Consider the following 24,340-nt stretch of genomic DNA (forward strand, 5'->3'; position numbering starts at 1 on the left):
GGGCCTTGGTACCCTGACCAGGATTGGGATGAGCTCCAACCATGTGTGAAAGCCTGAGTTCAGGCAGCTGATGGCAACACTTGGACTATGTTCTATGGGCCATAGAACAGCCAAAGAAAAGGAAGAATTGATATGATAATAAGTACCTAGGGTCGCGGGAGGGGGTGAACAGTAAAAATGTGTGGAGCCCAGTTTTCCAAGTGTGTTTTGAGACCACCGGTGGTGGCATCCCCTGGAAGCTTGATGGAAATGCAGACTCTCAGGCTCCCCTCTGACTGACTGAGTCAGAATCTGCATTTCTGCAGGATACCCATGTGTGTCTGAGTGTTAGGCACTGGGTAACCATTTTCTACTTGGAGGAAAATGTATCTCCATTCAAACTGTGGCTCTGACTCTTACCAGAGGTATGACCTTGGCCACGTTATAAAACCTCACTGCATCTTAGTTATTTTGCCTATAGAAAGGGGATACATCACCTATCTCTTGAAGTGGTTGTGACAATCAAACAGGCTTATCTGTGCCAAGGACTCATCACATGGTAAAAGCTCAACGAACTGAGCTGTGATGAATAAAAAGAAAAAGGCTAAAGTAGAGAACCCTTTCGTTGTTCAGTTGCTCAGTTGTGTCTGACTCTCTGCAACCCCGTGGACTGCAGCATGCCAGGCTTCCCTGTCCTTGACCGTCTCCCAGAGTTTGCTCAAGCTCATGCCCATCGAGTCAGTAATGCCATTCAACCATCTCGTCTTCTGTCATCCCCTTCTCCTCCTGCCTTCAATCTTTCCTAGCATCAGGGTCTTTTCTAGTGAGTTGGCTCTTTGCATCAGGTGGCCAAAGTATCAGAGCTTCAGCATCAGTCCTTCCGATGAATATTCAGGTCTGATTTCCTTTAGGATTGACTGGTTTGATCTCCTTGCTGTCCATGGTACTCTGCAAGAGTTTTCTCCAACACCACAGTTCAAAAGCATCAATTCTTAGGCTCTCAGCTTTCTTTATAGTCCAACTCTCACATTCATAACATGACTACTGGAAAAACCATAGCTTTGACTAGACAGACCTTTATCGGCAAAGTAATGTCTCTGCTTTTTACAGAGAACCTAGGGAGGCAATTTATGTCTTAAACCTCACAGTCATCATCACCAGACAGCTCTTGGACTCTGCAAATCTGATTTCTTTGAATAGGAAAATAGCGGGACCTGGAGTGTCATAAGCTTCTGTAGACTGTGGTTCTTGTCAGCAGCCTAGTTGGCAGAGAGTAGGTGGGTCTGGAGACCGAACAGCCGGAATTCCTAGACACGTTCCATCAGCCCAGCTTGAGGCACATGCCCTGTTCATTCTCCCGGTTTGAAAGTTAACATCGTAGGAATCTTTAGGACACTGAAGAGGAGAAAGGTTGTGGCAGACAGGAAGGATGCAGTTTGAGGAGGGAGACTGCGAGAGCTGAGTCCTCATCTTACTGCTAGAGCTTAAGGATGGGAAGGAGTCCACTGAATGCTCAGGTGACAGGCGGTCCCTGTGTTTTCTCTATATACACGTAAAGCTCTGCTGAAATTCGGCTCTACCCACCGCTCCTGCCGCATCACCCGACAGCTCACAAGAATTACTTTTTGGAAACAAGAATCTTTTATGAACCAGAGGAAGGGTAAATACTTCCAGTATGAGATAAAGTAGAACTTGAATCATAACTGCAGGGTCCAGCAGAGTGTCAGCAGCCAAGATGGTAAAAGAAGAAAACAGACTAAAATTCCTTTTGAAAAGGAAATTAATTTAGACTGTATTATGTTCAATCATGAGTGCCCCTCTAAGCATACAGGTTGTGAGAGGTGAGTTGTCTTCTAAGTCTTTTGCAAGAGAACATTTTTTTCAGCCTTTGATTTAAATCAGAACAAGTTTGCAGTATTTTCTTTAATTTTCAATTATAAAAATGTTTATTATTATAAATTTTAGAAAACTTTCAGGAAATACAAATGAACGGCAATCACACCAAACCCAGAACCTGCCGGTCTCTTACTCAGCTATTATTTATCAAGCACCTGTTGGTTGCCAGGGACGGCATGGTGCTGGACAGAGCCTTATGGACAAGAAGGCAAAGTTCTAACCTTCTCTGAGCTTACAGCCGACGGACTAAATTTTGATGTGTTTCCTTCTAGTATTTTTTTGTCTGCCCTTAATATGTGGTAGCCAACAATAGGAGTTAGTATTTCCTATATTCCTGTGTGTTGGACCCTATTTTAGGTGGTTTGTATGTATGTATTAACTCAGTCCCTGTAACACCATTGTGACTGAGGGGCTATTATTCCCACTTGAAAGATTGGGAAATGGAGGCTCAAAGAGGTTAAGAAACTTGCTAAAGATCACAAAATCCACACATGCAGGGTGTTGATTAAAACCATTAAAAGCCAGGCAGCGTGACTCCAGAGCCTGACCTATTAATCACTGAACTGTCTGCCTCTCATAATATTTACAAAATTGAGATCATACAATATAGATAGTTTTGATTCCTGCTTTTAAATTGACCATTACACTGAGCATCCTCATAAATGGTCTATTACTCATAAATTATCAGAGAAGGCAATGGTGACCCACTCCAGTACTCTTGCCTGGAAAATCCCATGGGTGGAGGAGCCTGATAGGCTGCAGTCCATGGGGTCGCTAAGAGTCGGACACGACTGAGCGACTTCACTTTCACTTTTCACTTTCATGCACTGGAGAAGGACATGGCAACCCACTCCAGTGTTCTTGCCTGGAGAATCCCAGGGATGGAGGAGCCTGGTGGGCTGCCATCTATGGGGTCGCACAGAGTCGGACACGACTGAAGCGACTTAGCAGCAGCAGCAGCAGCATTCATAAATTATTCATAAATGGTTTATTATTTCTTACCTCCAAAAAAGTACAAATTTAGTTCATTTGTTTAATAGGCTCACAATGAAATAAGTGTAAATTAAAATGTGATAAGTACTTTTAATGGCTTATTATTATTTTTTCAATCCAACATTTTTAAGAGGAGTTAAGGTGGACAACTTACATTAGGAAATTAAACATTTTGTGGCTTATGCATGATTTCACAGCAGGAAAACAAATCCAGCTTTAGATAAAAGGCAATGGTGATGATCATTCTATAAATTAGACATAACATGGAATAGTGTTAGAGCCATTGAATGGAAGAGAGTGTGTTGTCTGGTGGATGGTTGTGAGGCTCAGGTTGCCTGCACAGGCTTTTCACTGCATGTGTTAAGAATGCACTGAGTCAGATGAGGTCCACTTGTAGGGGAACTTAACGCAGCTCTTCATCACTACTTTCATGGTGAGCCGTCGGGATATTCTCTGTGTGTCTATAAGGTATTGGTTACAGTAACACTGCACCAGCAACATCATGTCTGCAGTTGGGAAAGGTACAGATTCTTGAACTATAAAGAGATTTCAGCTAAGAAATAGAAATTTGAAAATTGATGTCATAAGAGACATTGGAATTGTGAAAGTGGTAATCGCTCAGTCATGTCTGACTCTTTGCGACCCCATGAACTGTAGCCCTCCAGGCTCCTCTGCCCATGAGATTTTCCAGGCAAGAATACTGGAGTGGGTTACCCTTCCTGTTTCCAGAGGATCTTCCCAACCCAGGGGTCGAGCCTGGGTCTTCTTCATTGTAGGCAAATTCTTTACCAATTGAGCCACCAGGGAAGCCCCTTGTAGGCGTTTGTAATTGTAGGGGTATCTATAGAAAGCATGAACTTACTGTTTCACCCTGGACAAATTACCTGGCTTCTCTGAGCCATAGCTTTCTCTTCAGGCTGATACTTGCCTTCTGGAGTTGGCATCAGGATGAAAGAAGTCTGTCCATATGAAACACCTGGCATGGTGCCCAGTGCTTGGTATAGGAACTATTAATGGTCACTGTTACTATTGGCAATTAAAGATTAAAAGTTTTAACCTTCTTTTAAAGCACCTAGCCTTATAATACAGTGGTCAGGAATGTACGTGAAAGCCAGACTGCTTGGGTTCCAACCCTGGCTCTTAACTGCTTCCTAGCTGTGTGGCCCTGGGCAAGGCTCGTAACCGCCTGTGCTTGCGTTTGTTTCTCTTTAGAACTGAACAGTTAGCATACCTGCGTCTTAGGGTGGTTGAGAGGTAAATGAATTATATACATAAAACCTGCAGAACAATTTGGATCAGAGTGAACACTATAGGAAAGTTTCCTGTGGTTATCAATCATATAGTCATTAATTCAGAAAAAGATAAAATATTATACCTTACAAAGCAGGTGTCTTTGAAGATTTCCCCAGCTGCTGTGACTTCTTACTATTTAATGTAGCAATATAACTTGTTAGATGTTTGTGGCTCAGGTGTAGTTTTTCAATTCATAGTAAAACTTGAATTTTAAATTTAGTAATATCATTGTTAATATCTGAATGAGCAGAGTTTTCTGATTAGGGACTATGTATAAATATATTTTTTTATTGAAAAATGGCCATTCTGGATGTGGTACATTTATACAGGGGAATACTTCTCAGTCATAAAAAGGATGAATTTTTGTCATTTGCTACAACAAGAGATGGACTTGGAGGGTATTATGCTAAGTGAAATAAATCAGAGAAAGATGAAAACCGTATGATTTCCTTTATATGTATAATCCAAAAATACAATAAACTGATAAATATAATAAAAAAAGGAGACTCACAGAGAACAAACTTAGTGGTTCAGGGGGAGGTGGGATGAAGGGGAAGAGGATAAGGGATGCAAACTATTATGTATAAAATAAACTACAAGAATATATTGTACAACACAGGAAATATAGCCAGTACTCTGTATGAACTATAAATGGAGTATAACCTTTAAAAATTGTGAATCACTATATTATACACCTGTAACATATAATGGATGTGTGCTCAATTGCTCAGTTGTGTCCGACTCTGCAGTCCCGTGGACTGTAGCCTGCCAAACTCCTCTGTCCTTGGGATTTCCCAGGCAAGAATACTGGAGTGGGTTGCCATGCTGTGATCCCAGGGGATCTCCTCGACCCAGGGATTGAAGCTGCGTCTCTTGCATTGGCAGGCACATTCTTTACCCCTGTACCACCTGGGAAGCCAACATATAATACTGTATAGCAACTATTCTTCACTTTAAAAAAATAAAAAGGAAGAAAAGGAAAAAAGAAAACTGACCAACCTGAAATGTCCTTTTGCCTCCTCAGATTACTCAGAGTTGGGAGACCTTCCCCCACGATCTCCACTAGAACCAGTTTGTGAAGATGGACCCTTTGGCCCTGTCCCAGAGGAAAAGAAAAGGACATCTCGTGAACTTCGAGAGCTGTGGCAAAAGGCCATTCTGCAACAGATACTGCTGCTCAGGATGGAGAAGGAAAATCAAAAACTGCAAGGTTGGTTTTCTTTTTTTGACACTAACTGGCCTGATGGTGGTTTAATTGGTCCTGACTCTAAAGTAAGACACATTAGACAGAGATGTGTTATTAAAAAAAAAAAAGCAAGGTACTCCAACATACATAAATATACGTATTAAATGCTTGTTTTACTTTTTAAAAGTAAAGTTAATGCCTTTTACTTTCGGGAGATTTAATGATAATTTCACCCATTTTATTAAGTTGAATCTTCTGAGAGACATCCTTCAAATGTCAGCTTTAACTCTCTGAAAAGTGTCTTTTGTTTTCTTCTCTCTCTTTGTCCCTGCTTCGTCCTCTGCTGTAGTCTTTGCCTGGGTATTAGGTATGAACAGATCCGACATAAATCATTAAAGTTCATAACCTCACTCTACTTTTTTAGTGAGTTGCAGGTAACCTGAAAAGCACAGAACTAGACTTCAGGTTAGCTGAGTTCTACCTGTATTGATACTCAGGTTTTATATAGACTGACTCGTTTAATCCTGGTGACAACTCCAGAAGTTACTTATTACTATTGCATTTAATAATAAGGTTCTGCACCCCTCATGTCACCCCAGGAAAACCTACTCAGTAACTCCAGGAGGCCAGCTAGTAGTAGCCTGAAGAGAAAACCGAGGCTCACAGCAGCTCCAGGGTTATGTTAGTGCCAAATTGAGACATGAAGTCTGAAGTTTAGATTTTGTTCACTTCCTGATTCCAATAGTCATTTGAATCAATAAGTAGTAGTTTCAAAGTAGCTGAGAAGCTATGTTTTATGTACCCTGGTAGTATAACAGAAAGAACATGAGTCTTGGAGTACAGAGAGTTGCCTGAATGTAAAATAAGGAGGATTTTGGTTGAGAAATCTGAACATACTGTTTAAAAGGGAGGCTTGTACATGCTGACCCTGTCCAGAGCAGTTTTGGAATTACTTCCTGTTTCGTTGAACTTGCCTCTTGACTGCAGATCTTCATCTTTTCTTGTGACGTTTTTATAGACCTCAAAAGTTAAGACAGCAAATCGGATGACTAAGTTTAAAAAAAAGGAGTCAAATACAAGGTAATGAGACCTTTTGATAAGAATAGTTGACCAGTTGGAATGGACTATTCATGAGTGTCATGGCCTCTCCAGTACCCAGTACTGAAGCTGAGAAAGACAGCTCATCCCATGAGGCTACTGTGGAAAGAGATGCCATGGTGAGGGGATTTTATAGCAGTAAATGCGAAGTTTTCTCCCAAGTCTGTTTTTCTATCATTTTGTTGCCTGTTCATGAAAGTAATTCTAAAAGCAGATGTCTAAAAGAGGTTTGACAGTGATGGCATTGCTGAGAGTTCCATGAACTAAATGACAGCTTTGGAGCAGAGCACTTAGAGTCATTGGATGCTGGTTGGGCCTTCTGTTAAAAAACTGAAAGGCAATTATATTCATCATGTAACCCATAACCCGTGATGCTTATCCTATCCAGTCTTCTTGCAGATGGCAGCCGCAGGAACTCAGAACACAGTTGTAAAATGTAAAGGATACTGGCTGGCTTCCTGGGAATGCGGGGAGGAATTGTGATTTTACTTGATGATACAGGATCAGATTGCCACAGAGGCAAAGCTTTTGTGAAGCTGTGCAAGTAATGACCAGGCCAGCTAGAATGGATGGGAAAGTGTTCCCTAAGGTACCTGGAATACCTTGCCGGATGTTGCATTGAGTTCAGTAGCCCTTGCCAGCATCCTCATTTGCTGCTTCCTTATTTCATCCAGCAGAGTTCTGTCCTGTGTGGTCTCATACTGTTACTGTTTGAGTCTATTTCTTTCCTTAGCTCTATAAAGTCCAACGTACTTTTGTGGTGAAAGCATAATAAACTTTTTAAATGTCATTTAGGAAGCATTGTGTCATTGTGTACCTATATTGCTGAGGAAAATAATCACCAGTAAGAGCCTGATCATGAATCATCTAAAAACATTTAGTAGGTTTTCTTGGGGTTACATGAGGGGTACAGAACCTTATTATTAAATGCAAAAGCAAGATTTGACAAAAAGCAGCCAGAAGTTCACTAGAGAGAATCATTGTATTCTTTTTTTTTTTTTGCAGCTGAGAGATACTCTTGCAGTTGATTAAGGGTTCAGGCTGAATTGCATGCTCTTTGGGAAAGAAATTAGAGGAACATATACAAGGAGTTTTTTCCCATGGTTAAGGCTTTTTCTTGGCTTTGGAATGCATGGATCAAACATTTATTACTATTCTTGGAGCATTAAATCCAAGAAAGAATCAAACCCTGTTGTCTGAACCTACTTCACTTACTCGTTGACCATTGGAGGCTGACTTGTGCTTTCCTCAAAGTTAAACAGCTGATTTTCAGTGGTGTTGGGACTGAAATGCAAGGCCTGTCTCATGGGCCCACAGTCCTCTGCAGCACCCTTTACAAGGCCATTTCCCCCAGTTATGCATGATGGAGCAGCCTGATGCTGGACAGTAGGGCAAGTCACCACAACCGTGGGTTTTGGTCAGCACTGTATTGCTTTTGGAATGAGTCATATACTTAATGTTGCAGATAGTTGTTCAGTTGCTAAGTCCTGTCTGACACTTTGTGAGCCCATGAGCTGCAGCACGCCAGGCTTCCCTGTTCTTCACTATCTCCCTGAGTTTGCTCAAACTCATGTCCTTTGAGTCGGTGATGTGATCCAACCATCCCATCCTCTGTCGTCCCCTTCTCCTCCTGCCCTCAGTCCTTCCCAGCATCAGGGTCTTTTCCTGTGAGTCAGCTCTTCACATCAGGTGGCCAAAGGATTGGAGCTTCAGCTTCAGTGTCAGTCCTTCCAGTGATTATTCAGGGTTGCTTTCCATTAGGATTGACTGGTTGGATCTCCTTGCAGTCCAAGGGACTCTCAAGAGTCTTCTCCAACACCCCAGTTTGAAAACATCAATCCTTCAAGTGCTCAGCCTTCTTTATGGTTCAGCTCTTACATCCATACATGACTGCTGGAAAAACCATAGCTTTGACTGTATGGACCTTTGTCAGCCAAGTGATGTCTTTGCTTTTTAATATACTGTCTTAAGTTTGTTACAGCTATTCCTCCAAGGGGCAAGCGTCTTTTAATTTTGTGGCTGCAGTCACTGTCTGCATTGATTTTGGAGCCCAAGAAAATGAAATCTAACTCCACATTTTCCCCATCTGTTTGCCATGAAGTGATAGGACTGGATGCCATGTTCTTAGTTTTTTGAATGTTGAGTTTTAAGCCAACTTTTTCATTCTCCTCTTTCACCTTTATCAAGACATTCTTTAGTTCTTCTCTTTCTACCATTGAAGTGGTATCATCTGCATATCTGAAGTTACTGATATTTCTCCCTGCAATCTTGATTCCAGCTTGTACTTCATCCAGCCCAGCATTTCTCATGATGTACTCTGCATGGAAGTTAAATTGGCAGGGTGACAGTATACAGCCTTGATGTACTCCTTTCCCAATTTGGAGCCAGTCTGTTGTTCCATGTCCAGTGCTAACTGTTGTTTCTTGTTCTGCTTACAGGTTTCTTAGGAGGCAGGTAATGTGGTCTAGTATTCCCATCTCATTAAGAATATTCCACAGTTTTTTCTTTTGTCCTTTCCACTGTGTGATCCACACAGTCAAAGGTTTTAGCATAGTCAGTGAGGCAGAAGTAGATGTTTTTTGGAATTCCCTTGCTTTCTGTATGATCCAGTGTATGTTGGCAATTTGATCTCTGATTCCTCTTCCTTTTCTAAATCCAGCTTGTACATCTGGAAGTTTTCACTTCACGTACTGTTGAAGCCTAGCTTGAAGGATTTTGAACATCGTCTTGCTAGCATGTGAAATGAGTGCAATTGTACAGTAGTTTGAACATTCTTTGGCATTGCCTTTCTTTGGGATTGGGAAGAAAACTGACCTTTTCCAGTCCTGTGGCCACTGCTGAGTGTTCCAAATTTGCTGGCATAAGGAGTGCAGCACTTTAACAGCACCATCCTTTAGGATTTGAAGTAACTCAGCTGGAATTCCATCACCTCCACTACCTTTAGCTTTGTTCATAGTAATGCTTCCTGACACCCAGTTGACTTCACACTCCAGGATGTCTGACTCTGCAAATCATCGTGGTTATCTGCATAATGGTAGCACAGTGAAGTTTGAGTTTTAATTGAATTATAATTGAAGATATTTTTTAAAGATTTTTTTCCTGGTTAAACAAATACCACATGTTTATTATAAAAAAGTTAGATACTGTAGTTTTTCTAAAGTTTCTACAAGTTTGGGTGTCATTTAATTACTCAGCCTCCCAGCCCCTTAGCCTTCCTTCCCTTCCTAAGCTTTCAAGAGATGGCAGCACTCTGAGCAGCATCTTGTCTGTGAAGTTCAGTTCAGTTCAATTGCTCAGTCACGTTCGACTCTTTGTGACCCCATGGACTGCAGCACGCCAGGCTTCCCTGTCCATCATCAACTCCCCGAGCTTACTCAAACTCATGTCCATTGAGTTGGTGATGCCGTCCAACCGTCTCATCCTCTGTCATCCCCTTCTTCTCCCACCTTCAATCTTTCCCAGCATCCGGGTCTTTTCAGATGAGTCAGTTCTTCACATCAGGTGGCCAAAGTACTGGAGTTTCAGCTTCAGCATCAGTCCTTCCAATGAATAGTCAGGACTGATTTCCTTTAGGACGGACTGGTTGGATCTCCTTGCTGTCCAAGGGACTCTCAAGAGTCTTCTCCAACACCACAATTCAAAAGCATCAATTCTTCAGCACTCAGCTTTCTTTATAGTCCAACTCTCACATCCATACATGACTATTGGGAAAACCGTAGCTTTGACTAGATGGACCTTTGTTGGCAAAGTAATGTCTCTGCTTTTTAATATGCTGTCTAAAATGGTCATAACTGTTCTTCCAAGGAGCAAGTATCTTTTAATTTCATGGCTGCAGTCACCATCTGCATTGACTTTGGAGCCCCCCAAAATAAAGTCTCTCACTGTTTCCATTGTTTCCCCATCTATTTGCCATGAAGTGATGGGACCAGATGCCATGATCTTAGTTTTCTGAATGTTGGCGAAGACCAGGGAAGCCTGGCATGCTGCAGTCCATAGGGTCGGAAAGAGTCAGACACAACTGAGAGACTGAACAACTAAGTGTATTTCATCTCACTTAATCTTTACAGGAGCGACTCAAGGAAATAGCGGTAATTCCTATTTAAAAAATAATTCAGGGCGCAAAAATCCTGTGCCCAGCCTACTCTGCTGCCCTGGACAAAGTAATGAACCTGCTCAACCTCAGTCTTCTCCAGAATTAAGATTTGGGGCTAGGGAGTGTGTGTTTATGGGGTCAGGGGAGAGCAGACTTATTCAAGGTGCACACTGACTTATCAGTGTCTCTGGGACTAAGAAGAACTCTTTGCCAATAAACTGAACAGCCGAGATGAAATGGACAAACTTATTAAAAGATGCAATTTATCAAAACTGAAATAAGAAAAAAAAAGTCTTAATGGCCTTATATCTGTTAAAGAGATAAACTTTGTATTAAAAATCTTTCACAGAAAGAAAACTCTAGGTCCAAACAGCTCCACTGGATTCTATAAAATATTTAAGGCTCCAAATTGATACATCCCTAGAAAACAATGTGTCATTCATCATAGCAAGTTCTGCAGTGTGGTAGAGAACAGTAGAGAAAGGCGGGGGGCTTAGGCCCACTATGCCTTCTGCTTGGGCCTTGGGTGTTGAGCCCAGTCTTCTCATTCAAAAAAAAACCCTGCCTCAGATTCATGTTGATGTATGGCAGAAACTAACATAAAATTGTAAAGCAATTATCTGTCAATAAATAAAAATGTTGTTTTAAATATTATTGAAGAAACATAAAAAAACCCTACCTAGAGTGTTGTTAACATTAAATGTTGCTAAATATAAAGTACTGAGGACATACAGTTTTCATTTATTATTGTCATAAGACAAGTTTAGCAGCTCTGCAGAAGCCTGTATACTGGCCCCTGCTTAGCTATGTCTCCTACCTGCTTTCCCAATAAACTCCCAGTCCAGATGGGGGATGTGCTGTGGGATGGGGGGCACTGACAGCATCGCCCCTGTGGTCTGAACAGGAATGGGTGGTTTGGTGGGAGTAAGGCTGTCAGCTTTAGTCCTTCTTAGAGTGCTCAGTTACGTTTCTTTTCTTCAATTGATCCCCCCACCTCCAGTTTGGTGATTCAGGTAGAGTTCTTCCTAATGGACCTGTAAGCTGAAAAAGGTAGGAAGTAGTAACTATCTTCATATATTTGAGAAGATGCCATGTGAAAAAGGTAGATTTATTCTGTCCAGCCCCAGGCAGCAGAAACATGAGGAAGGGTAGACGTTATCAATACTTAAAGGTTTGGCTCCAAGTAAGAAGGAACTAGAGCCTCTCCTAGTTTAGGTGAAAGTGAAAGTGAAGTCGCTCAGTCGTGTCCGACTCTTTGCGACCCCATGGACTGTAACCTACCACACTCCTCCGTCCATGGGATTCTCCAGGCAAGAATACTGGAGTGGATTGCCATTTCCTTCTCCAGGGGATCTTCCCGAGCCAGGGATCAAACCCAGGTCTCCTGCATTGTAGGCAGACACTTTACCATCTGAGCCACCACGGAAGTCCAGTTTAGGTAAAGTTTTGTTGAAATCTAATCCTGCCAGGCACTAGGAATTCTAACACACAGTTCTTGCCTTTGACATGTTTACAATTAGTAGGGTAGCTATGGAGATGGATAGGATTGGATAGGTGTAGTATATTTTAGCAGTAGAGGCAACAAAATCCATCGGGGATGAAGGAATAAGAGGGATGCCTCCTGGGTATATAGCTTTTTCTGTGATAAGGAAGCTGGGGTGGGGTGGGAACCGGTCTTCACCTTGGACCTGTTAAGCTGGCTGCAAGCGTCTCAGTGCTGGTGATAAGCAGGCAGCCTTGCTGTGAGACAGGAGACACATAACTATAACTCACTAATGTGCACTTAAATTGTCTGTTCTAGCCTCTGAGAATGATTTGCTGAACAAGCGCCTAAAGCTTGATTATGAAGAAATCACTCCTTGTCTTAAAGAAGTGACTACAGTGTGGGAAAAGATACTTAGCACTCCAGGAAGATCAAAAATTAAGTTTGACATGGAAAAAATGCACTCGGCTGTTGGCCAAGGTAAGCCTAACTGGGAATCAGTCCAGTTGGCCTCACCCCTTGTTGATGACTGGGGAGAAGTATGGAATAAAAAAATTTTTTTAGGTTCATTTTCAGTGGCCATCTCTCTCCTATTTGTCATGTCTTTACCTGATCTGTTTCCAGATGTCTTCATCACAATTTCTCTTTAAATTACAATTTCTCTTCATTACGATTTCTGTTGATTAAGAAAACAGGAAGAAGAAAAAGGTACACCTAAGGGCATAGTTGTCTACAAGCTGTATAATGATGTGATGATATGCAGAGTTAAATAGTAAACCGACAACAAGTTGTGTACCTTCTGTCTGGGTGCTCTCCGCAGGTCTCAGTGTCCAGCCCAGACTTCAGACAGGTAGACTCGGGTTGGGATTGCGCTTCTACCAGTTACTTTGCAGAGTGATCTTAGGCAGTGGCTTAACCTCTCTGAGCCTCACTTTACACGTGTGTGAGGTGTGTGTGACAACAGTGGCTGTTGTGAGGAGCCGCTGCAGGTGTGTGCTCTGCTGAAAGGCTGTGGAGTGTGGGCAGCCTGTGTTTTCAGTGTGATCTGCTGACTGCATGTTGGTCTGGACAGTTGCTTATCCAAGGTAAGTGCGGAATTTGAGACTCAGCATCTAGAAACTTCCCCCATGATTTGACAGTGATCCTAGTGGAAAAAAGTGGTCTTGTATATTTTGTCAGTCTTATTTTTTTTCTATTGCTAATTCACTGTATTTTATCAAAGTATCAGTCTTTAAGGATTGGAACATTTAAAATGAAAAAATTGGTCCTTCATTGGAACATTTCAAAAGAAAAACTGGAGGTACTTTGACTTCCATTTTAGAGCTTATTGATTCTTCTTCAGTGATTGTTAGTGTTCCAGTAACACAAAACTATTTATTTTTAAATGTGTGTTAATATCTGCTGGCAAGATGGGAAGTTTCCTGAGTCTAATCTAGTTCTAGTGCTCCTGAAGTCTTGGCAGTCTGGGCGTGAATAACCAGGTGGTTAGAATAAAGGTGGTAAATCTTATCTTCTGGCTGCGTCAGCAATTCAGTAAACCAAGTTGCGCATGCATTATTTGTCTCTGCGAGTAAATGGAGCAAAGCAGCTTTCCTACTATGGTCTCTCTATGAGGTATTATCTAACCTCTATCTGAGTTTTGACAGCTTAAGTGTTAGTAATAATATATATGAGTTACCACTAGTTATGACTTTCCCATTTATATGGTTAAGGAGACTTGGACCTAGAGATGTTGAGTTATGGGCCCAGGACCACAGAGTAGGTTGCATCCCAGGCTGCTAGAGTTCTGTCCACCATTGATGGTGCCCAAGGTTGAACTAGGCCTCGGCCGTGCTGTTGTGGGTGCTGAGGACTCAGGTCCTGTATTGGCCACAGTAGCCTGTGGCAGTTGTCCTCATCTTTCTGGCCTCTGGCTTCCAGAATGAGAGGTGTGGACCCCACAGAGGATCTCACAGCTTTCTTCCAGGTCTTATATTCTTTGTGCATTAATGGTTGCTAGAGGCTTACCATTGCACCAACTGTCCCCAGATTGCCATTTTGAAAAAAGAAAGCAGAGAAAAGAATGAGTCCTGTCTTTCCCTTGTCACTGTTGACTAAATGGTAGTCTTCAGGTGGCTCTACTTTTGTATAGGTAAATTGCATGGTTCTGTGACAGCAGTCCAAATGTTTGAGCTTCTTAGGAGCCTGGTACCTGGACATATAGTGGTTTACATCATGCATTTACAAGAGGAACCAAATAGAAGTACTCTAGGTACTTGGTCAGGAAGAGCCCCTGGAGAAGGGCATGGCAACCCACTCCAGTATTCTTGCCTGGAAAATTCCATGGACAGAGGAACCTGGTGTGCTACAGTCCATGGGGTTGCAAAGAGTCGGACACGACTGAGCTCAGCACAGTGTCCGGAATCTACATGATGAAGCTGACGATAGGGGATTGGACAGTTCATACTCAGGTGAGCTGCCACATCACTTTCTGTGCCAGGAACTTTGTATCACTAATTGTAAAGGGATTATTACTATTCCTTTTATTAATTGTAAAAGGAAATTGTTATTTATCAGTTATTCAGCTGGTTTCAACAAATAAGATCTAACACCTCCAAACAGATGGCCACAGTCCATCTCCTAACTCAGAGTTATTATTAAAAGAAATCAAATCAAAACTTCACCTTGAATCTTTGAAGAAGAGGCCAAGTCACTTACAAACCCTTGAAATAAAAACATGCCCTGTACAGGTAACAAGGCCTTTCTTCTTGATGATCTAAAGACCCCTAAGTGGCAGAAGTAGAGAGATTTATCAATGTCCCAAGTTAAAGTTGGATCAGGATGGTGGGATTTTAGGGTGTCAACTTGGTACGAGGAAGAAGAATTATAGGGAATTTTAAATAATTCAAAGTTTACTTTGGCTTTAAATGATTTCTCCAAAGGTGGCAAGGTAGAGTTTTAGAACCTGGACCACACTTTTCTAGGAGAGGCATTGCAGAGAGGCAAAGAGGCTTCCTGAGCAGCTGGCAGTGTGAGATAGGTGCAGTCTCTTCTTACCTTTGCCCCAGCACTGCCACGTGTAGAAACCCATTCTAGAAATTAATCAGTAAAAATATATGGCAGTGGGAAGAGTGTTGACTGTGGCGTCATTTAATGACTGAAAAACCCAACCACATGGCCACACCCCGATCATATTCCTTGAAAATAGCACAGTAGATTTGTACTAACTGATGTAGAAGATGTCTGCGGTAAGTTGTTGAGAAAGGAGAGCGGGGCCTCAGGTGCCGCTCTGTGTCTCCGTCACTGTGTGTGGCGTGTTCGCAGATGCCCGAGTTGCAGGGAGGACAGCCATATATCCGGGTTGCCCAGCATGCTCTTGCTTTTCCACCTGTCCAAGTACAATAATTGATAGCCTTCCTCCCCTTCACTGTCAAAAGCTTCCTGCTTTGGGTGGTAAATTGTGTGTTACCTCTAGTAAGGAGTGGTTTTTCACTTTCTTCCTTCTCTCTCTTTATTTTCAGAAGATTGTCCCCCTCCCCCATATAAATAATAAGCAGTAAAGGCAGTAAAAATTTAAAAGTATTTACATATGGAAGGAGGGTGGCCTCCTGCCTGCAGGCCCTGGTCCATTGCCAGGGTTCTCTCTCGGGTCAGGAGTGGAGGCAAAACCGAGCATGGGGCAGGGTATTGAAGATCATTCTTACCAAAAACATTGGCACCAGTTTGCATGACCCTTTGTTTCTAAATCATACAATGTAAGCTTTCCCTTAAACTCCAGAGTACGTGGCACTGTCAGTGACAGCCAATACTTGTCTCCTCCCCCAAATAAAAGTTTGATAAGATAATGGGAATGATTTAGTAATAAGGGGAAATTGGTCCTCTCATAACTTGGGATATTTCCCAGTTTGACAGAATATTTTGTTGAAAGCCCCACTATTAATCATTTAACATGCTGACACTTTTTCAGCCTATGGTCTGAAATACGAGGTTTATATGTGTCTATACTCACCTCTCCCCTTGAGAAACATCTGAGCAGGAATAGTAGGGAGAAAAGAAACAGAATAATATAAAAAGGCAGATAACAGAATACATTAGTTTTTTGTTGCTGCCATAACACATGGCAACAAAATTGGTGGCTAAAACAACAGAAAGTCTTCTCTCAGTGCTGGAAGCCAGATGTCTGAAGTCGGGTGTGGGCAGGCTGCACTCAGCCTCTTCAGGCTCCTGATGGCCATCAGCATTGCTTGCTTGTGGCCACAACACTTTGTCTCGGCCTCCATGGACATGGCACCTCCTCCTCTTGTCTTCTAAAGATATTGGATATAGGAACCACCTGGATAATGATCACCCAGGACGATCTTATTTCAAGGTCTTTGCCTAACTTAATTATATCTGCAGAGACCGTTTTCCCGAGAAAGGTGACACTCATAGCTTCTGGTGATGGAGATGTGGACATACCTTTTTGGAGGTCACCATTCAGCCTGCTTCACAGGGTCATCCAGTTAACTCTTGAGATAAACATTCAGAGGGTAGGATGTAGTCACAATAAGTGTGGTCATGTTTCTCTGCCACTGTGTGTAAAACCAAATCACTGCCTGTCCTATAAGTATTTCCAGGAGATGGCTGAGCAGCGCTTTCTAGAGTTCCTGTGGGTCTGTTATAAATGAAATTGACTCTCTGGTTCAGATCCACAAATGATGATTTTATTATTAATTGCCAGGTAGGAACATAAAATATTCTCCCCATTATCCTTGTGAGTAGCAGCTTGTCCAGCAGAGAGAACTTCAAGAGAAAATGGCAGTCACTGTTGCTGGGCTGCCACCACCCCACTGGGGCATCTCTGCTCAGCAGGGGGCCTCTGTTTCCTCCTCCTCACCATGTGGAGTATCATCGCGTTCCCCACAGCAGGTTGTGGGGGTGACGTGAAGTGTGTGGACCAGTGACAGCACCTGGTCACCTCCTGGGGAGGGTTAACTGCTGCTCTTTCCTGGAGTAGCACCTGCTCTGAGAGATGGCTGGGTAGACTGGCGAGTAGCCTTCCTGGGTAGGTCCCTGAAGGGCAGGGAAGGCTACACGGTCCTCACATGCTTTTTCTGGAAGAAAAATTAATCCCTAAGTCAGAAGCTCCCTTTCTCTGAAGAGCTCTCCTCTCAGGAATGAGCAGGGTTTGGTGTCTTATCCTGCTATTTTCTTGGTCTTCCCATTTCCACATCTGGGCCTTGAAACAGTGGAGTCATGAACACAAGAATTTGATTCAGAACAGTCACTTTTTCTGATGAGCCCTCATTGACTTTAAGAGAACTTCTCTTAGACGGCATTTTAGCAGCACTCAGAGTATTCAGCTCAGTCACATCTAAAACATTAAGAAGAGGCTCCCAGGTAATTTTTCCTGCTTTCAGGTCCACATTGAATGCCTACCAGGGCACATTCATGCCGACTGTTCCCCTGTCTAGCATCTGACCACTTCCTCCAGCCCACCCTTCCAGAAGGATGTCCAGTCAGTATTCCAGAATCTCAGCTTTGATTCAGCTACTCCTTCCCCAGCTTCAGAACATTTGGTGACTCCTTTCAGCTGCCACATAAAGTGCAGGTCCCTTGCCCTCAGTTTGACCTCTAGTGAAGCCCTGTCTGGCCTGACTGCCACCTGTCTGCTCCTCCCTCACGGTGTCCTCGGAGGCCCAGGCAAACACTAGCAGTTCCCTTCCTCTGACTTGACTTCTCTCTTCTTTTGCTCTTGAGTCTTGGCACCAGTGAAGGAATCCAGGAAACCTTCATCTCCTTCTTCCAAACTCGCTTGTTTGCTTCTGTCCCTTCTCTGAGATCACATTTTGCAGTGTCGTTTCACATGCTTGCAGTTACTTCCTGAGGACAGTGTTAGTTGGTACAGATCAGCCCTGGGATTTCTTTGGAAGGAATGATGCTAAAGCTGAAACTCCAGTACTTTGGCCACCTCATGCGAAGAGTTGACTCATTGGAAAAACTCTGATGCTGGGAGGGATTGGGGGCAGGAGGAAAAGGGGACGACAGAGGATGAGATGGCTCGATGGCATCACTGACTCGATGGATGTGAGTTTGAGTGAACTCCGGGAGCTGGTGATGGACAGGGAGGCCTGGCGTGCTGTGATTCATGGGGTCACAAAGAGCCGGACACGACTGAGTGACTGAACTGAACTGAAGGATTCTCATGTCTTTCATCAGTTTATTGCAGAGTTTGGCACAGTCCAAACAGAGTCCAAACATAGTACATATATACTTGAAAGGTAGGAGGGTGTCGGGGAGGTAAGGGAAGAATGGCAAGGGGTGTGGAGGAAGGAAGGGACCAAAAAGGACAGAATTTTGGTTGCTTTATTTCCTTTCTGTGCCGTTGATTCATAATGGAACAAGAAGCTGAATCAGTAGAACGAGACACAACTCATTTCATCACTTAGTTGTATTCTGTACATGAAGTCTGTCTTTCTCCCACCCCTCCTCTTGAAGGTGTGCCACGACACCACCGGGGTGAAATCTGGAAATTCTTGGCGGAGCAGTACCACCTGAAGCACCCGTTTCCCTGCAAACAGCAGCCCAAGGACACGCCCTACAAAGAACTCTTAAAGCAGCTCACCTCCCAGCAGCATGCCATTCTCATCGACCTTGGTAAGCCTGCAGTCAACGTGACATGGAGATGGAAGCCGTACTCACTCAGAAAATCTGAAGAGACCATCTGGGTTATTGAGTGGTCTGCCTTTAGGTTTAGCGATCACAATTTACTGCTAAGATTTTCAAATAAAAAAGCCCTGAAGTCATCACAAATGTCTTCTCAGGTATAAAAACCTCCCCCTGTGCCTGCTGGCTTGTTCGCGCTAAGGCGAGGCAGGCAGCCACCATGCAGGCCCTGGTTTCCCCCAGGGTTCAGTTCAGTGACTTGGAGGTTGATAGGAGGGGTTATTGTCAACCGTACACACAGCCTGGAAACGCAAGTGTCAGAGCCAAGGCTGCGTTTAGTTACAGGAGCTACCCTAGTCTCTGTGGTTTACAAATAGGATTTATTAGAAAAATTTAGAAAAAAAAGATCTAGAAAGCAGTTTGTGAGACCCCCACTTTACAGGGTCATCCAGTCAAGTCTGAGATAAACATTCAGAGGGTAGGATGTGGCCACAGGAAGTGTGGTCCTGTATTTACCAAATCCCTGACTATACTATAAGTATTTCCAGGAGACGGCTGGGCAGCGCATCCTTCCTGCCTCTGCTTCCCCCTGGGGCCTCCGTCCCTGCAGGCAGCAGGGCTCCTGGGGAACTCCTCGGGCTCCAGGCCCAGCTGCTTCTAGAGCACATGGTCCTGCGTGCTGTTGCCCTGGGGCTCCCCAGGCCGGGTCAGGGCCCCCATCGAGGCCCAACTCACTGAGGTTCCTTAGCACAGCGGCCAAGGGAGGCAGGACCTTTCCCTCCGGTTGACATGAACCGGGCTGGGTAGTACCGAGGCTTCTCTATCCAACCTCACTGCAGTTCATCAGGGTCGGCTTCATAAGTGTTCCCGTTCAGGCCTAAGTCTGAATGTCATCTCTGAGACTCTGTCCCCGAGGTAGCCTCTTCTCCCACCTTCAGGCTGGGTCAGGTGCCTCTGCTAAGCCTTTGTCCTACCCTCTACACTCTGCTCAGCAGACTTATGTAGTATTATTACAGTTACCATTATTATTAAAGTTAATACTTAACTTTCCCTTGGACCAAATGTTGGGGGAAGTTACTTAAACTGCTTCCTTCAGTCCTCACAGTGCGATCAGGGACATGTCCTTCCTCCTGCCCTTGTTTGGAGTTGAGGATGCTGAAATGCGGAGAGGTTTGGTGACCTGCCCCACATAGCAGAGCTGGTGCGCTGCTGAGCGCTGGGGCTGCAGGCCTCTGCTCCTAGCCCGCACTGCGCTCAGCTAGGTGGCAGTGCCTTTTTTTTTTTAATATATAATTTATTTTTTTTACTTTACAATTCTGTATTGGTTTTGGCATACATTGACATGAATCCACCACGGGTGTACATGCGTTCCCAAACATGAACCCCCCTCCCACCCCCCTCCCCACAACATCTCTCTGGGTCATCCCCGCGTACCAGCCCCAAGCATGCCATATCTTGCATTATTGCCTTTCTCCCCAGTGAGCTGCAGGCCTCCCGCTGTGGGCTGGCCTGGGGCCATTGTACGCCAGCTCCTGGGACAGAGCATATCACATAGCAGAGCTCAGTTAAGTCTCTTGATGTTGACTGAGGCGTGGTGCTGGCCTCCCAATCTCCCGTGACCCTCACCGCAGCCTTGGGAAATTGGCCCTGAACCCTCTCTAAGAAATGAGGACGGTCTCCAAGGCACAGAGAGGTCAAGTGTTGAGCAAGGTCACACAGCTTCCTGCCAGGACCTAAACCCGCTCTGGCTCTGGGCTGCAGTGGGCCCCTCCATCCCTCAGGCCCTCTGCCCAGGAGTCCCACATGCTCCTAGGAGCCCCACGCTAGCTGGGCGGAGGGTGATGCTGCCAGGCCGTGATTGTAACTTGGGGACAGTGAGCATGCAAGGCCTGGGGCAGGAGCCCATTTGGCCCACTGACCCCAAGGAAGCATTCCTGTAAATTGGCAGTAACTGGTTTGCTAATGTGATGAGTAACAGAAAACATGACATCATATTCCTATCATGTGAAATGAAGAAAAAAATAAATTTGGGGTAGGAGGTTGAAAGGGAGGAGGGAGTACAAACAGCCATCTCTGTGTCTCCACTCTGCCCCCTCTTCCCCCCACCCCCCCACACCACTCTGGAAGGGAGGAGGAGCCGTCCTGATTCTTGGATGTTCTTTTCCCTCAGTTCCTTTCAGTGAATACCCTTCTCCTTGTTCTGCGGATGCTACGCAGTTAATTTTCTGCAGAGGGGAGAGAGGGCTGAACCAGCATGAGGGCGGGGCTCTTCCCCGGGGTGTGTGTTTTCACAGTCCCCCTTGACACCTCCCTTCCAAGGCCCCGTGGCTGCCTTTCCTCTAGTTGGCAGGGGGTCTGCACAAGCGAGCCAGAATCTACGCCTTTTCTCCAGGCAGGGCCAGGCTGCACTCTCACGGTCTCTCTTCTCCCTCCCTGCCCATCTCCCACCCTCACCCTTTGCACCCAAAGACTAGCAGCACCCGCCCCCACTCCCCCTCTCGATGACAGCGTGGCCTCCTCTCTCCACCTCACTTCTTTCCCGTTACAGCCCCCAGTTTGGATGCCCCTCAGTACCCACCAAGGCCCCAGAGAAGCTGTTTCCAATAGTGCATTTCCCCAGTAACGGTAGCATTTGTGCGTCTCTCCAGGCTTCCTCCAGGGCCAGCCTCCCCTCTTCCCTTAGACCTGGAGAAGCAAAGCGTTGGCCCAGACCCAGTGGAGGCCCAGGTGCCCTGCCGCCTAGCCGGCTCTGCTGGGTTCAGGGAGGCCACGCCTAGAGGTTCCTCCAGACTGCCCATGGCTCCCCACTCACATCTCACAATGTGGTATTTGCCAAGTCAGTTGTTTTGTCTATGCTTCTTATTTTGACTGCACTGTGGCTCCTTCAAGGCCCAAGAAAGGTGTGTGGAGCAGCAGAGCAAAAACAAATCGTGTTTCAGTTTTTCTTTGAAAGTAACATCTATATCCTGGCCAAGAGAACAGAATGCTTGTTGGTTGGAAGTATTTTGGGTTTGCAAGGATTTTTGTTTTCTTAGCGTTCTGCTTTATTTTCTGAAATTAGCTGTTAATCTAATCAGTCTTTGCAACATTTTTTTTCCTCTAAAGAGTGATAATAATAGACTTTGTATTGAATGGTGACAGAAATTGAGATGGTTGGGTGGCATCATCAACTCAATGGACTTGAATTTGAGCAAACTCTAGGAGATAGTGAAGGACAGGGAAGCCTGGTATGCTATAGTCCATGAGGTTGTTATAGAATCCGGAGTTGCAAAACATTCCTCTTGAGGACACTCAGACTAGTGGAGTACAGTTTATTACACCAGTGGGTCCAAGGGGAATCGGTTCCCAACAAGGACCCAGTGATTTCGGAGGACTTGGTTTTATACCCCCTGCTACTTGAAGGCAATGGCACCCCACTCCAGTGTTCTTGCCTGGAGAATCCCAGGGATGGGGGAGCCTGGTGGACTGCCATCTATGGGGTCGCACAGAGTCAGACACGACTGAAGCGACTTAGCAGCAGCAGCAGCAGCAGCTACTTGACTGGTTCAGTTCAGTGGCTCAGTCGTGTCCGACTCTTTGCAACCCCATGGACTGCAGCACGCCAGGCTTGCCTGTCCATCACCAACTCTAGGAGCTTGCTCATACTCACATCCATCGAGTTGGTGATGCCATCCACCCATTTCATCCTCTGTTGTCCCCCGTCTCTTCCCACCTTCAGTCTTTCCCAGCATCAGGGTCTTTTCAAATGAATCACCTCTTCGTATCAGGTGGCCAGAGTATTGGAGCTTCAGCTTCAGCATCAGGCCTTCCAGTGAATATTCAGGACTGATTTCCTTTAGAATGGACTGGTTGGATCTCCTTGCAGTCCAAGGGACTCTCGAGTCTTCTCCAACACCACAGTTCAAAAGCATCAGTTCTTTGGCTCTCAGCTTTCTTTATGGTCCAACTCTCACATCCATACATGACTACTGAAAAAACCATAGCCTTGACTAGATGGACCTTTGTTGGCAAAGTAATGTCTCTGCTTTTTAATACGGTATCTAGGTGGGTCATGGCTTTTCTCCCAAGGAGCAAGGGTCTTTTAATTTTATGGCTGCAGTCACCATCTACAGTGATTTTGGAGCCCCCCAAATAAAGTCTGTCAATGTTTCCATTGTTTCCCCATCTATTTGCCATGAAGTGATGGGACTGGATGCCATGATCTTCATTTCTGAATGTTGAGTTTTAAGCCACAACATGACTGGTTACACGTTAGTAATTAGTTTTACAACATGCAGGTGCAGGTGCTATCGTTAATCTGAGACAGCCTGACCTTTACTTCCACTTTCTGTTTGCCATCTGTGCTGCTGCTGCTAAGTCGCTTTAGTCGTGTCCAACTCTGTGCGACCCCATAGACGGCAGCCTACCAGGCTCCCCCGTCCCTGGGATTCTCCGGGCAAGTACAGAGTGGGTTGCCATTTCCTTCTCCAGTGCATGAAAGTGAAAATTGAAAGTGAAGTCACTCAGTTGTGTCTGACTCTTAGCGACCCCATGGACTGCAGCCTACCAGGCTCCTTCGTCCCTGGGATTTTCCAGGCAAGAGTACTGGAGTGGGGTGCCATTGCCTTCTCCGTGCCCTCTGTGAGGAAGGGGTTTAATTCCTCTTGGCCCTCTTCCCAATGGCCCCAACATTTCCCCCTCTAGATGCTCATCTTATCTTTAAGGATGGGTAAAGGTCATGGGTCATTATTGTTCCAGGGACAATGTAGCTGTAGCAAAGCTGTCAGTCTAGAGGTTACACACTGAGTTATACACTGGAGAATTCAAGGCCTAAAATTAATACAGTGATTAACAGAATAATCGCAAAAAGATTTTTCCGCCAATCACCTTTGATCCAAGAAAATACTGATAACCAAAAAGGAAGATTACTATCAGACATAGCTTTTATCTCAGATGTCACCTCATGGCCTTAATTAATTTGCTTAGAGTCCAAGCTACACCAGGAAAGAATCGACAGGTCGTGAGTTACCAAAGGAAGAAACGCTTCTCATCGTTGCCTCAAGAACGACCAGAGGTGGCTAAAGTCCCCTCTGTGCAAGGGAGACACCCACCAAGGAAGTCCCTCTATCACGAACAAAGGTGTGGCCCCACAAACCCAACAGTTGAAAGTATTACAGAAGTTCCCATGCGAGTGGGCCCAGGACAGGATCACAGTACCCTGAGTCTGTAGTCCTGGCAGCGTCGTCATGCCGAACAGGGGAGCACCTGCTGCTCCCAGTCCTTTACCCACACTAAGCCTCCTGGCGAGTTGGGTGTACATGAGTGCCAAGAGAAGGTGGAGTTCTCTCCTGAACATAGGGGGTGATGTCATGGGTCACCTTCCCTAACTGTTCCAGATGTCGAGACATCTCCATCCTTCCTCTTTGTAATAGATTTCCCTTTCAGTTCAGTTCAGCTCAGTCCCTCAGTCGTGTCTGACTCTTTGCGACCCCATGAATCGCAGCTCGCCAGGCCTCCCTGTCCATCACCAACTCCCGGAGTTCACTCAGACTCATGTCCATCGAGTCCGTGATGCCATCCAGCCATCTCATCCTCGGTCGTCCCCTTCTCCTCCTGCCCCTAATCCCTCCCAGCATCAGAGTCCTTTCCAGTGAGTCAGCTCTTCTCATGAGGTAGCCAAAGTATTGGGAGTTTCAGCTTTAGCATCATTCCTTCC

General features: G+C 44.8%; 1 protein-coding gene across 6 annotated transcripts in view; it reads left to right on the forward strand.

The window, feature by feature from the left end:
- The window catches only part of TBC1D1 (TBC1 domain family member 1), a 230,926-nt gene that overhangs the window by 174,584 nt on the left and 32,002 nt on the right, over positions 1 to 24,340 (forward strand). For all 6 annotated transcript variants that reach the window (XM_040238003.1, XM_040238005.1, XM_040238007.1 and 3 more), the window contains 3 exons: positions 5,186 to 5,371; positions 12,340 to 12,501; positions 18,478 to 18,636. In XM_040238003.1, the coding sequence (XP_040093937.1) occupies positions 5,186 to 5,371; positions 12,340 to 12,501; positions 18,478 to 18,636 (507 nt within the window). The remainder of the gene's footprint in view (positions 1 to 5,185; positions 5,372 to 12,339; positions 12,502 to 18,477; positions 18,637 to 24,340) is intronic.

Source organism: Oryx dammah, unplaced genomic scaffold (genome assembly GCF_014754425.2).
Source record: "Oryx dammah isolate SB20612 unplaced genomic scaffold, SCBI_Odam_1.1 HiC_scaffold_3, whole genome shotgun sequence".
Taxonomy (NCBI): Eukaryota; Metazoa; Chordata; class Mammalia; order Artiodactyla; family Bovidae; genus Oryx; species Oryx dammah.